The sequence below is a fragment of the Ursus arctos genome, unplaced genomic scaffold, assembly GCF_023065955.2.
Source record: "Ursus arctos isolate Adak ecotype North America unplaced genomic scaffold, UrsArc2.0 scaffold_18, whole genome shotgun sequence".
In the NCBI taxonomy this organism is placed as follows: Eukaryota; Metazoa; Chordata; class Mammalia; order Carnivora; family Ursidae; genus Ursus; species Ursus arctos.
The window spans coordinates 26,157,932-26,170,583 of NW_026622852.1; the positions used below are offsets into that span (position 1 = coordinate 26,157,932).

At 44.7% G+C, this 12,652-nt stretch overlaps 1 protein-coding gene and 1 pseudogene across 1 annotated transcript; both read right to left on the reverse strand.

The window, feature by feature from the left end:
* Window positions 1–1,541: 1,541 nt before the first annotated feature.
* On the reverse strand, window positions 1,542–9,303 carry LOC125283256 (olfactory receptor 2S2-like). The gene has a single exon (XM_048223314.2). The coding sequence runs from the start codon at window positions 6,376–6,378 to the stop codon at window positions 5,419–5,421; it is 960 nt and encodes a 319-aa protein (XP_048079271.1). The 5' UTR covers window positions 6,379–9,303; the 3' UTR covers window positions 1,542–5,418.
* LOC125283257 (olfactory receptor 13C7-like) lies at window positions 2,726–3,620 on the reverse strand (annotated as a pseudogene).
* Window positions 9,304–12,652: the final 3,349 nt, after the last annotated feature.

Here is a 12,652-nt window from a genome sequence, read left to right on the forward strand (position 1 = left end):
ATGCGATCACTTTTCTATTTGAATCTATTAATAAAATGGTTGCAATAGATCTCCTACTCTTTCCTAATGTTAGAAACTTTGAAGCCCCTGAAGAAACTGGGTAGTTTGTATCATGTATTTAATGTACAATGATTTAAATCTTCTCAGGCTCAGTAAGTGGCTTTTTTCATTTGATTAACTTTCTTTTTTAAAAAAATATGTATTTATTTGAGATAGAGACGGTAAGAGAGAGGGGGGTAGTGACAGAGGAGAGAGATTCTTAAGCAGACTCAGTGCTGAGTGCAGAGCTCCATGCAGACCTCAGTCTCACCACCCCAAGATCACGACCTGAGCCAAAACCAAGAGTGGAATGTTTAATTGACTGCTCGACCCAGGCACCCCTGATCCACTTGCTTCGTTCATTCATCATTCTTTAATTCTTTCGAAAGTCTTCAACCTATACTTGTCTACTGGTATTTTCCCTTAAAATTTCAACAAGCATATTAAGACTTTTGTTGTATTTCAGTATCAGTGAGTGCAATGAATTACCCTCATAAGATTCCCCTTCCCGCCACATCCTTCATAAGATGAGACCTTCAGTGCGATGTAATTATACTTTACTTTCTTAATTTCTAGCTTAATAAAGTCATCTAGAATTGTAACTGGAGTTACACCGTTGCTTTGTTGTCACTGTTTTCCTTGATGCATTGCCTAATAATTCCTTCATGTATTTGTCTTGGCACATTTGGTATCAAGCATTCATTAGATTTCATGGGTCTTAAGACACTTGACCATTGTCCATTGTGTGTTACATACCATATCTGTCCCAGTCCTTCCATTATTTATTTTTAATTATTTGTTGGGAGAACTTTATAATTTCTTTTTGAGAAAGATATTACAGGGGTATGTGCTGTCTGTGTTTGCACGTGCCAACAATGTCTTTTCAACTCTCATATTTATGCAATGGTCAGGGTGTGTAGAATTCAGACTTGCAGCCCCTGTCCCTCAGAACTCTGTCAACCTTATTCCACTGGCATCCACATTTAGGGCGGCAGAACAGCAGGCCAACAGCAGCCAGATTCCTGTTTCTTGTTGGGAAATACACTTTTTTTCTGTGAAAAAGTCTATAGAAACATTTTGGCATGTATGAGAATCACAACTTATCCTTGGATTGACTGTACACAGGTATGACTTTTGCTACAATTCTTACCTGGTGATCGATAAACATTTATGAATAAAATATGCAGAATTTCTGTTCAGTGAAATATTTTTCTCCTCCTTTATTATTTGTCTTTCATCTGTTCTGTTTTCTCCTCCTGAATTACATAATGGATCCCCCTGGTCTACTTTTTATGGCTCTCACCTGTTCTCAAATAACCAAATTATCTCTCTCTCTCTCTGTTTTTTTTTCCTCTAAGCCTGGGAGAGAAACTTAAGTTCTTTTCAATTTAAAATTTCATTTTTATGCATTGTTTTATCTACTTTTAAATACTTTCTACTGGATTTTATTTGATCAACAATGTCAATTTTTTCCCATAAGACAAATTTTATCTCCCAGTCACCTTTTCTCCTAGCTTGTCTTTGCTAGACTGCTTTTGCTTTATTGGTTCAATAACCTCCTGAATTCCACAGACCATACCACTGAGGCTTTTCTTTTCTGTCTCACCATCTTCCTGCAATAACTCTTTTTCAGGAGAGGCTGTTTGTTTTCATGGTTAGTTTATTTATTTCCTCCCTGTTGAGTTAGAAGTTCATTTCAGCTCTCAGAGGCTTTCTGTTCCGCTCATTCTTTTAACTGGACTTCTAGATTGCTAACAATTGGGAGCTGGCTTGGAATTCCTCACCAGTCATGGGGTGATTCTTAGATGTCTGCTGGTGAACATCACCTCCTTCTCCCTCTGACTGCCATGTAAGGTTGGGTATTCTTAGGTAGAAAATCAACTGACAGTCACCACTTGGCTACATGCTTGGTCAAGCCAGGTCAGGAAGTTAAGAGAATTCATTTGATTCTCTTAAATACATCTCAGCTTCCACATCACTCTGATGACCTATGGGAAGCCTCAGCTATCCAGGGACAGAAGCCAGGGGTGAATAACATCTTCAAAAACGGGAAAGAAAAAAGGCCTGAGTGTTTGACCCTTACATCAGTTTTGCCACAACCTACTCACTCTCCTCTCTGCTCCAAAGGTGTGAATGATTTTCTGGTGGGGACCATGATTGAGGACAGGAAAAGAGGTTAATTATGGAGACATAGGTAGAGAACAATTCAAAAAACAGTTTTAGGAATTAATATGAAAATAAAGAGAAAGAAACAATGAGGATAAAGATAAAAATATTACTATTGTTTAATATGGAATAGGACATGTTGAAAGGTAACATGAATCAAGGACCCATCCAAATATGTTCAAAGATAGAGGCCAAGGAGTGATTGAATTACATATCTATAGACTAGCACTTTTTGTAAGTTAAAAATAAAACTTGAAGTGTTATTTTTCCTGGACATCAATTAGTTCAGTATGCATCCCAAAGATAGACAACTCTAAGGCTTGACCAGTGGTATATACTTTTGCAGAAGTGCTTCTAGAACAGGGCAGAGATGTCCCATTAAATGCTTCCTATTCACATAAAGCCTTCCATGTGATCAGATTTGCCATGCATCTTTGATGAAATTGGCCCTTTATCTTATCCTCTGAGACCCTCACGTGAGAGAAACTAGGGAATAGAGATCTCTCAGGACCCCGCACCATCACTGGATGAAGTGGTTGCGAAGTACCAGGTTTCTCACAGCAACCTTCACGTCCTTGTTCCTGAGGCTGTAGATGATGGGGTTGAGCATGGGGGTGACCACTCCATAGAACAGGGAGGTGAGCTTGACTGAAACATCCTGCTTGTCTGCCCCCAGGGGGTCTCTGGATTTGGGCTTTCCATACACAAAGAGCATCGTTCTGTAGAAGATGACCACGAATGTGAGGTAGGCGGAGCAGGTGGAGAAGGCCTTTTTCTCCACTCAGCTGAGGGGACCCTCAGGATGGTAGCAATGATAAATACATAGGAGATGAAAGTGTAGTGAGCTGGAATGCCCAGGAAGATCACATTGGCCACGACCATACTGATCACATTGATGGAGGTGTCAGCCCAGGCAACTTCAGGACAGCCAGGATCTCACAGGTAAAGTGATTGATGACGTTGTCCTCACAGGAGGGTAATCATATCACTAAAGATGTTTGCACCATGGCAGTCATGCTTCCAGCTGCCCAGGAGCTGACAGCCATTGGCACATAGGCAGCTGTGCTCATGACCACTGGGTACCTGAGACGGTTACAGATGGCCAGATAGCGATCAAATGCCATCATTTGATCTACAGATGGCCTAGAAGCACACACTCTGTGGCTCCCATGGCAAATAAGAGAAACATCTGTACAGCACAGGCAGAGGAGGGTATGGTTTTCACGGAGATTAGGAAGCTGTTGAGAATGAGGGTGACTGAGCAGGTTGTGTAGCAGATCTCCAGGAAGGAGGGATTCCCAGGGAAGAAGTACATGAACTTGTGCTGGTGGAAGTAGACACACAGTCACCAGGATGAGGACCCCGCTGCCCAGCAGGAGCACTAGATAGATCATGAGGATAAGCACAAAGACCATTTGGCATAGGAGGAAGCACTGGGGTTGTTTGTAATGCAGGTGACTTAAGAGACCAAAGTAGCTTCATATTCCAGAAGGAAAGAGATTGGATACATCTCATGAAGAGGCACTAAACCCAATAGGAGTGAAGGTAGAAGCTACTAGGGAGTATAGTTAAGCATAATTTGAAGAAGAATTTGCAAGAGCTGAACAAAAAAGCTGAAATCTGGAATTACTGAATTCTTTGTCACTGGGGAAGTCCAAGAAAATGCTGGTTGAATCGGGTCAAGGACATTGGAGAAGAACTGCATGCATCCTGTACATAGGGTTGAACAAGAAAACCCCCCGAAGCCTCTTCTAAAAATGATATTGCATGGCTCCACTAAGTGTCTAAAGTTTGTTTAAATGGCCACTAGATGTCATTTGTGTACTTGCAATAGCGAGATTGTTCCCCTACTGGGGCAAGTAGAAATCAGGAACAGGACTAACATAAGGATGTGAAATTTTATTAACAAAATATGCATCCTTAGGCAATTCATTCTTAATAAATATATGAAAATGTAAATACCACCTGTAGCACAACCTTCCAATATCTATTCTCAAAATTGTTTCACTTTCTAAATTCTCTTTTTTAAATAAGTCAGCCAATAATCAAAGCATTTCATAATTTGCCATAAAATGCTCCTATTCATCTGCTAACATCTCTGAGTCTCTCATTTACCTTGTGTGTCTATTGCTCTATATAGGGACCATGTCTTACTCTGTTCCACACGGCGCACAGCACTGTGCAGCATTCATGATACCACCACTACTAGTATCACATCGTTCCATTGTGCTGCCATTTATACAGTACTTATCTATAGTAACTAATTCCTGTAAAATCAAGTGGTTAGGTGTAAAATATGAAGAAATAGACTGGGAAAGGTTAAGCAGCCCACCCAAGGTCACAGGGAAGGAAATGCTTCCCAGTTTTTGTCCTGCTGAGCTACGGAGTCTCAGGAAGTGCTCCCGAGTCTCCATGTCTTGGACAGTCACAGGGTACAGTAGCATATGAAAGACGTTGAGAAGTCCTGGAACAAAGAAACATGTCAAATGCTAGCCCCCAAAGTCTTCAAATATGTTTAGCCTCTGTCTATTTCTCTATCACCTTTCTTTTTTCAGAATGTGAGTTATTATCTCACCAAATACTAGCTTTTCTCGTGGGAATTCCTGTAAATGATGAGTATCAAATTCAAGCTCTATACTCTTTTTGCAGTTAACTTACTAGCATGTTTCATAATGTGAAGTGCATTGAGAAAAAATAGCCTCAGTTTAGTGTATCGGAATAGATTGTTCCCAACTAAAAGCTCTCTACGTGGAGAACTTGTCTTTGTCTCTTCTTAGTACTTTGGGCAAACTGAATTTAATAAAAAAGTCCAAAATGAACATTTCCACTTCCTCCTTGTTCCCGTGACTCTCCTGGGGAATCCAGGAGGGATGGCCACGGTGCTGGGAGCGCCCTCTCTCCTCTGTGTACTGACTGTGTAGCTTCGACATAGCACAGGCCATTCAGCGTGCTGTCATGGTTCTTCTCTCCTCAGGTCTAGCATGTGTTCAGAATGTCTTTGTGTATTCAATTAGAGATTTATTGTCCGGGACCTGTCAAAACTCTCAGATCTATGGCCAAAACTCAGAAGATATACCTTGAAAAGTTACACACTCCCTGAAAATGGACAGAAGGGCAAGAGAGCATTTTGAATAACTTGACTTGTCTTTTGAATAGCAGCTATAATGATCAAAAGTCTTTCTCCCATATGGTGATCCACAGAGAAGCCCTCCATCAATGAGTGAAACATTTCTGAGGCACCAGGTTCCTCACAGCAGCCTTCACATCCTTGTTCCTGAGGCTGTAGATGATGGGGTTGAGCATGGGGGTCACCACCCCATAGAAGAGGGGGATGAGCTTGTCTAAAAGGTCTTCTTTGTCTGCCCCCAGGGCATCCTTAGACTTGGGCTTTGTATACATGAAAAATAAGGTCCCATAGAAGATGACCACCACAGTGAAGTGGGCAGAGCAGGTGGAGAAGGCCTTCTTCCTCCCGTCAGCTGAGGGGATCCTCAGGATGGTAGCAATGATGAACATATAAGAGATAGAGATGATCAGAATTGGGACCCCCAGGAAGATCACATTGGCCACCCCCATGCTGATGACATTGATGGAGATGTCACTGCAGGCCAACTTCAAGACAGCCAAGAGCTCACAGGCAAGGTGGTTGACGATATTGTCCCCACAGAAAGGCAGCTGAATTGTCAAGGATGTGTGTACCACAGAAGCAGTCCCACCAAGAGCCCAGGAGCTGACAGCCATGGGCACATAGGCAGCCTTGCTCATGACCACAGGGTACCTCAGGGGGTTACAGATGGCCACATAGCGATCAAACGCCATCATGCCCAGAAGCACACACTCTGTGGCTCCCATGGCAAAGGAGAGAAACATCTGCACGGCACAGGCTGAGAAGGAGATGGTTTTCCTGGGAGTGAGGAAGCCATCCAGGATTAGAGGGACTGATGAGGTTGTGTAGCAGATGTCCAGGAAGGAGAGGTTCCCCAGGAAGAAGTACATGGGCGTGTGCAGGCGGGGGTCAAGGACAGTCACCAGGATGAGGACGCCGTTGCCCAGCAGGATCACCAGGTACATCAGGAGGATGAGCACAAAGAATATTTTCTCCAGCCTCGGGTAGGCTGAGAGTCCCAGGATAATGAACCCTTCCACAGGGGAGGACCAATTGGCTTTTTCCATGTGCTATCGGTTCTGTCATCAGCAAAGTACAAAGGCAGGATGGCAGGTATTTTTGAGAAGAGTCTCAGCCATCTGGTATACCGTCACTCCGAGCTACATACTAGGAGAGCATATGTGTATAAGAGATAAGTGACTGAAAGAGGCAGTAGGTGGGAGTCTGCTTAGCTGTTCGATGAGAGAAGGTCAGGGCTGCAACAGAGCTTACAGATATTGCACTGAGGTCCAGAGTGGGGAAGTGACCTGTCCAAGTCTTCTGAGCAAGGTGGAGAAAGAGACAGGAACTAGCCCATCAGAGCTAATCCCCAGTCAAGGAGGGCTTTTACTGTGCTTTATGATGAGCATGGGAAAATGCTGTAAATTATTTCTTTTTGATGTAAATGCATAGAAATTTCATTTAGTTGGGCTTTCTTAGATTCTCAGAGAGGAGAATCCCCAAGCTGATCCTTGAAACTACCAACGTTTCAAGGCTCTTTAGACTTTGATTACATTTGGAAGGTACCTGTTTAAAAGTGTTAATCCACATGCAGGCAGCATAGCCTAGGTAAACGTTCAACGTATGAGGGACACGTCCTTAGTCTGCCCACCCTCAGCAGCACAGACCTGACTGCTGTCAGAATTGGGATCTGCCTGTTTGAATACATATTAAACGCAATGTGTGAGGGAGGTTCCCCCGTGGGGAAGAACGTTATGACGTCCACAGAAGGAGTAATTGGAGTGAGTGGACCCACACTGTGGATGACAGCCACGCAGCTTACTGACCAGTTAACTCAATTCTTAATAACCAGGCTGAGTCTAGTTATCGGACATCAGGATACATGGCATTAACATTTAATTCCAGCTCATTAGAATATTGGTGAAATGATAGCCAGGGGTGAATAAGGACTGTTTTTTCTTTCTCCTCTTATGTTTATCTTTTATTTTACATAATATTCTGGCTCTCTGGCTCCATTATTGTGTGCCACACAAGCAGCTAGCTTACGGGAGACTTACATGCCTTTGTGGAGAGGATTTCCAGTGTCTCAGCTACAGTTGCCCAGACTCTACATTCAGAATTCTCATTTGTTACACATCTGTAGCACATTCTTAATGCAGTGGTGTGTGTACATGCATGTGTGCTCGTGCATGTGTGTGTGTGTGTGTGTGTGTGTGTGTGTGTGTGTGTAGGAGTGCGTGGAGGGTAGAGGATAAATGGTTAGTATTAAGGAGCATCTATTCTGTGCCATTTTCTTTGAAACACCCCACGGAGAAAATATCATCATTCAAGTTTTATAGATAAAAGTAACCAAAGCTCAGTTGAGCCAAAGATTTGGTTCTTAAGATTGAAGGACAGAGCTGGGGTTGGATCACAGGCCCCAAATCTGAGTTCTTTCCACCCAATGGCTGCCTCACTTTCCTGCACAGATGTTGAAGAGAGTCTGTCTCCAGTACCAGCTCTGCGTTTCTCTGATCTGTCTCATCGTGCAGCGCGCTCTTGCTTCCGTCATGTTCAGAGTTTATGTCAGGTACCTTGTCAGGCAGAGTAACTCCTGCTCTAAATTGAACCCAGACTCTGTCAGCCTTGGCACCAGTGAGCTTGGGGCTGGAGAATTCTTTGTTGTGCGGGGCTGCCCTGTGCATCAAAGAATGTTTAGCACCATCCCTGCCTCTGCCCACCTGCTGCCAGTAGCACTTGCTCCTTGAGTTGTAACCACCAAATATGTCTCCAGACATTGCCAAATGTTTCTGGGAGGAGAAGGGTGTACAGGTTATGCCCTGCAGAGAAGCATTGATCTAAGCCAGGAGAGGTCTCCCCCGTAATGCCACCATGGGTTTCATTGTATTTTCTGTGCGAGCCTATGACCCTTCCCTTATCCCTGAATTCAGCTCATGAGGGTGTTCCCATCTGCTCAGTGCAGGTCCACTCTGGTTGCCCCATCATGAAATTCTGCCCCAGCTTATCTCCCATTCCTCCCAGTGGCTCTCCCAGCCCCTCCCTTGTCCCAGAAAAGGCAAAGTAAACATTGCAGTCAGTGCCACAAGCAGGATTCAATAGTGACAAAGATATGCTATGAACGGAGAGGCCAAGGAGAGTGGCTTCTGTTAGAGAAGCCATCCTGTCCACTCCCGTGAGACAGAGCTGTGCACACAGAAGCTTCTTCCCCTGAACAATGAGCTGTTGGCATGAGTGATGCCTAGGATTTGCCCCACGTGAGAGCTGCAGCCTTGGAAGTCCTTAGTGCCCCGCCATGTAAAAGTTGCTGAATGAGAGCTGGTTCAATGGATATGAACCGAATGGCTTGAAGATCTTTCTCACTGAGCCCAGAGCTGTGGTACCTGCCCCTGCCCGTGACGTGGATATTCTGTGTAGCCTGAGCAAGTCCCCAGGCCTCAGTTTCCCCATGTGCATCATGAAAAGGCTGAACAGGTGCTTCCCAGGGCATCCCAGCTCTGTGGTGTTCTGCCCAGCACTGTCCTCACCAGGCAGGGAGCAGTCCTGGGTGAAGGAGACAGCCCCCTCCTGTGTGTGTGTGTGTGTGTGTGTGTGTGTGTGTGTGTGTGTGTGTGTGTGTGAAAGTGTGATCTGAATGGTTGGTTTCCCATCAAGATATGGTGAGTAGAAAATAGTGCTGTGTCAGGTCTTGGAGGAGACTCGGGATGGAAGAAAACAAGGAGCTCTGGCACCTACAGTCCCAGGTGGACAGGAGTCAGTCTGTGACAGCTGGGGACAAAGGGAAATTTTTAGGGGCGCCTGGGTGGCTCAGTCATTAAGCGTCTTCCTTCAGCTCAGGGCGTGATCAAGGCGTTCTGGGATTGAGCCCACATCAGGGTCCTCCGCTGAGAGCCTGCTTCTTCCTCTCCCACTCCCCCTGCTTGTGTTCCCTCTCTCGCTGGCTGTCTCTCTCTCTGTCAAATAAATACATAAAATCTTTAAAGAAAAAAAAGAAAAGAAAAGAAGAGGAAGGGAACACGATGCAGTCCAGAGCCCCATACATGGTCATACAGCCTCTCTGGAGAGCAGTGCGCATAGAAAAACGTAAACAAAAACATCGAAATAACTCGGTAATTCCACCTCTGGGGAAAAAATTCTAAAGGATCAATGAGAGTGGAGGGCCAGAGTCTCTCACTAAAAGTATTCATCACAGCCGTATTTGTGAACGAACATAGGAGACAAAATAACTGTCTACCATTAAATGCTTAATGGTGCATTTCATACTATGGAATGTTAGACATTGAAGTTATATATATAGTTTTTACACAACTGCCTCTTACACTTCAATAATAGAAGAGAGAATACAAAATTGTACACACTGTTGTGATCTCAATTAGGTAAACAATGTATCTGGATAAGAGTGACTGAAAAGAAGTTTTAGCAAAATCAACAGAGGAAGGGATTCCTCTTTGTACCTCTTCAACATTATTAAACTTCTTTTTTAAAAAACTTTTATTTATTTTGAGAGAGAGAGAGCAGTTGAGGGAGCAGTACTGGGGGAGTGGACGGGCAGACCAATTTCAAGCAGACTCCTCACTGACCTCAGAGCCGAAGCGGGGCTCCGTCTCACAACCATGAGATCATGACCAAGCTGATATCAAGAGCAGGAAGCTTAACCAATGGAGCCCCCAGATGCCCCAATATTATCAGATTTTCTAATACAATGGGCAGAAATTTCTTTGTATTCAGGGAGAAACATGTCAGTACAATAACCGCCCTCACTCACATTTTCTTTCCAAAGCTTCCATTCCTGCCCTGCCATCACCTCCATCTGTGGGTTGGAGCAGAAGATAGCCTTTAGGTCACAAGGTCAAGAGTAGCCTTATGTTGCATCTCAGTGCCTAAGTCACTCACCTCATCAGCTCATCGTGTGGCCATTTTATCATCTTGCATCGTCAGAGGAGAATTCGGGAGTCCAGCACAATAAGACACCTTGAGGGAGAGACCACATTCACCTAACTTTATATGCTATGTTGTACCTCTCACTGCGTCAGATTTATAAATGAAACTTTATCATAGGTACATGTGTATAGGAAGAAACAGGATACAAAGAGTCCAGTACTATCTGTGGTTTCAGGCAACCACTGGGGTCTTGGGGGAGTATCCCCTGTGAATAAGGGGTAGAAAGAAAGTGAGGAAAACAGAGAGAACTAGTCACAGACTGGGAATCACAAACAGAGATGGGTCCCAGCTTGTCTGTCTGCTCACCCTCTGACCCTGAGGAAGGCTCAATCTCTGGGAAATTTCAGCAAGTTGGGGCTGGAAATCGGCTGCCTTCCTCCCAGGGCTCTGGGCTCCTCCCGGGGAAGACAGAACAACAATGTCAGGGCAGGGACTTGGTCACTGGTGAGCTCCGTAGAGCAGGAGGGACTGCCTGGGCTTAGCCTCAGCTGTTCCTCCTGCTCCAGCATCAGCTGCTCACAGTCGGTTGCAGCTGGAAGGTGCTTGGAGCAGAGACAGGGTGAGGAGGAAAGTCCATCTTTGGAAATGCTCTGCAGAAGTCATGGCCACCACCCCTGTCCCCACCACAGTGCAGCCCTCCCCACCTGCATCCTGCTTGCGGCCTCTTCTCTGAGTCTCCTGATCCCAGACACATTTCTCAGCTCCTCACTGTGCCCTGGGCCAGACCCTGGATGCCAGAGAAGGACCCCAGACACTCCCCTGCTGGACTTCCTTTACCTCCGAGACTCTCTTTCTCCTTCTTCCCCAAAAGTTACCTCCCTGTGGCAACGTTAGATTCCGGGGGGGGGGGGGGGTTCTCTCACATCCTTCCTCCTAGACGTGCAGGTTGAGTGGGTGCCTCAGCCACAGAGTCTTCATGGAGAGGACCTGTCACCCTGGTCTGAGGCCCAGAAATCCCAAGGGTACATTTTCCCCAGCAGTGAGAGGAGTCCTCTAGCAGCAGCTGTGAACTCCTACAGGGACCCTGATAGTCCCAGAAGCAATTTAAAGTTTGGAATGTCAAATGTGCACAGGGTACGGGCCCTAGGCATACCTGGGACCTCCAGGGATCATCTCCCTGTCCCAATTAGAGGTAACGAGTGGGACACGGTCAAGTGGAAATGGAGAAGAGTGTATAGCAGATGGCGGCTTCCTCCTGAGCTTTCCCCGGGCTCCCAGAGAAGCCAGTGCTCAATTCGGGGCCAGAGTATGTTGTCCGCTCGCTGAGTCCTAGACATCCAGAATGGGGAGGCAGGACGAATGTCTAACAACAGCAACATTAGGATTGGCTCCATTCAGTGAGGCGCTCCCATGTGCCAGTCACTGTGCCAAACACTTCACAAACATTCATTTAAACATTTCTCCACTTCCTCGCGAGCACAGGTTATTTCTTGTCATTTTGGTTCTTGGCATCTGACTGTGTGAAGTGGTATCTCACTGTGGGTCTGATCTGCATTTCCCTGATGCTAGTGATGTTGAGCATCCTCTCATGTGTCTGTAGCCATCTGCACGTCATCTTTGGAGAAACGTCTATTCATGTCTTCTGCCCGTTTTTAATCAAATCATTTGTTTTCTTGGTGTTGAGTTGTGCATTCTTTATATATTTTGGATAGTATCCCGTTATATTGTTTGCAAATATCTTCTCCCATTCTGTAGGTTGCCTTTTCGTTTAGCCATGGTTTCCTTCATTGTACAAAAGTTTTTTAGTTGGATGAAGTCCAAGATTTTTTGTTGTCTTTGTTTTCTTTGAGGAAATAAAATCTGAGAAATGTTGTTGAGGCAGATGTGTAAGAGATTGTTGCCTATGTTTTCTTTTAGGAGTTTTACGGTCAGGTCTTACCTTTATGTCTTTAATCTACTTTTATTTCAGATTTTTTTATGCTATAAGAAAGTAGTCCAGTTTATTCTTTTGCACGTAGCTCTCCAGTTTTCACAACACCATTTATTTTCTTTTATTTGTTTAAATGATTTTCTTTATTTATTTAACAGAGAGATGGAGGCAGAGAGCAGAACTGGGGGGAATGGTAGAGTGAGAAGGAGAAGTAGGCTCTGTGCTGATCAGGGTACCCGATGCAGGTCTCCATCCCAGGTCCCTGGGATTGTGGCCTGAGCTCAAGGCAGATGCTAAGCCATCCAGGTGCCTGTCAACACCATTTATTGAAGAGACTGTCTTTCTCTGTTGTGTATTATTGTCTTCTTTGTTGTAGACAATTGATGAAATGAGCATTAGCTCATTTCTGGGCACTCTATTCTGTTCCATTGACCTGTGTGTGTATTTTTGTTCCATATTGTTTTGATTAGTGCAGCTTTGTAGTATAGCTTGAAATGTGGTATTATCTCCCTAGTTTCTTATTCCAGGGAACA

Excerpts from the sequence above, each read along its gene's own strand:
- LOC125283256 (XM_048223314.2), bottom strand. The coding sequence starts at position 6,378 with ATGGAAAAAGCCAATTGGTCCTCCCCTGTGGAAGGGTTCATTATCCTG.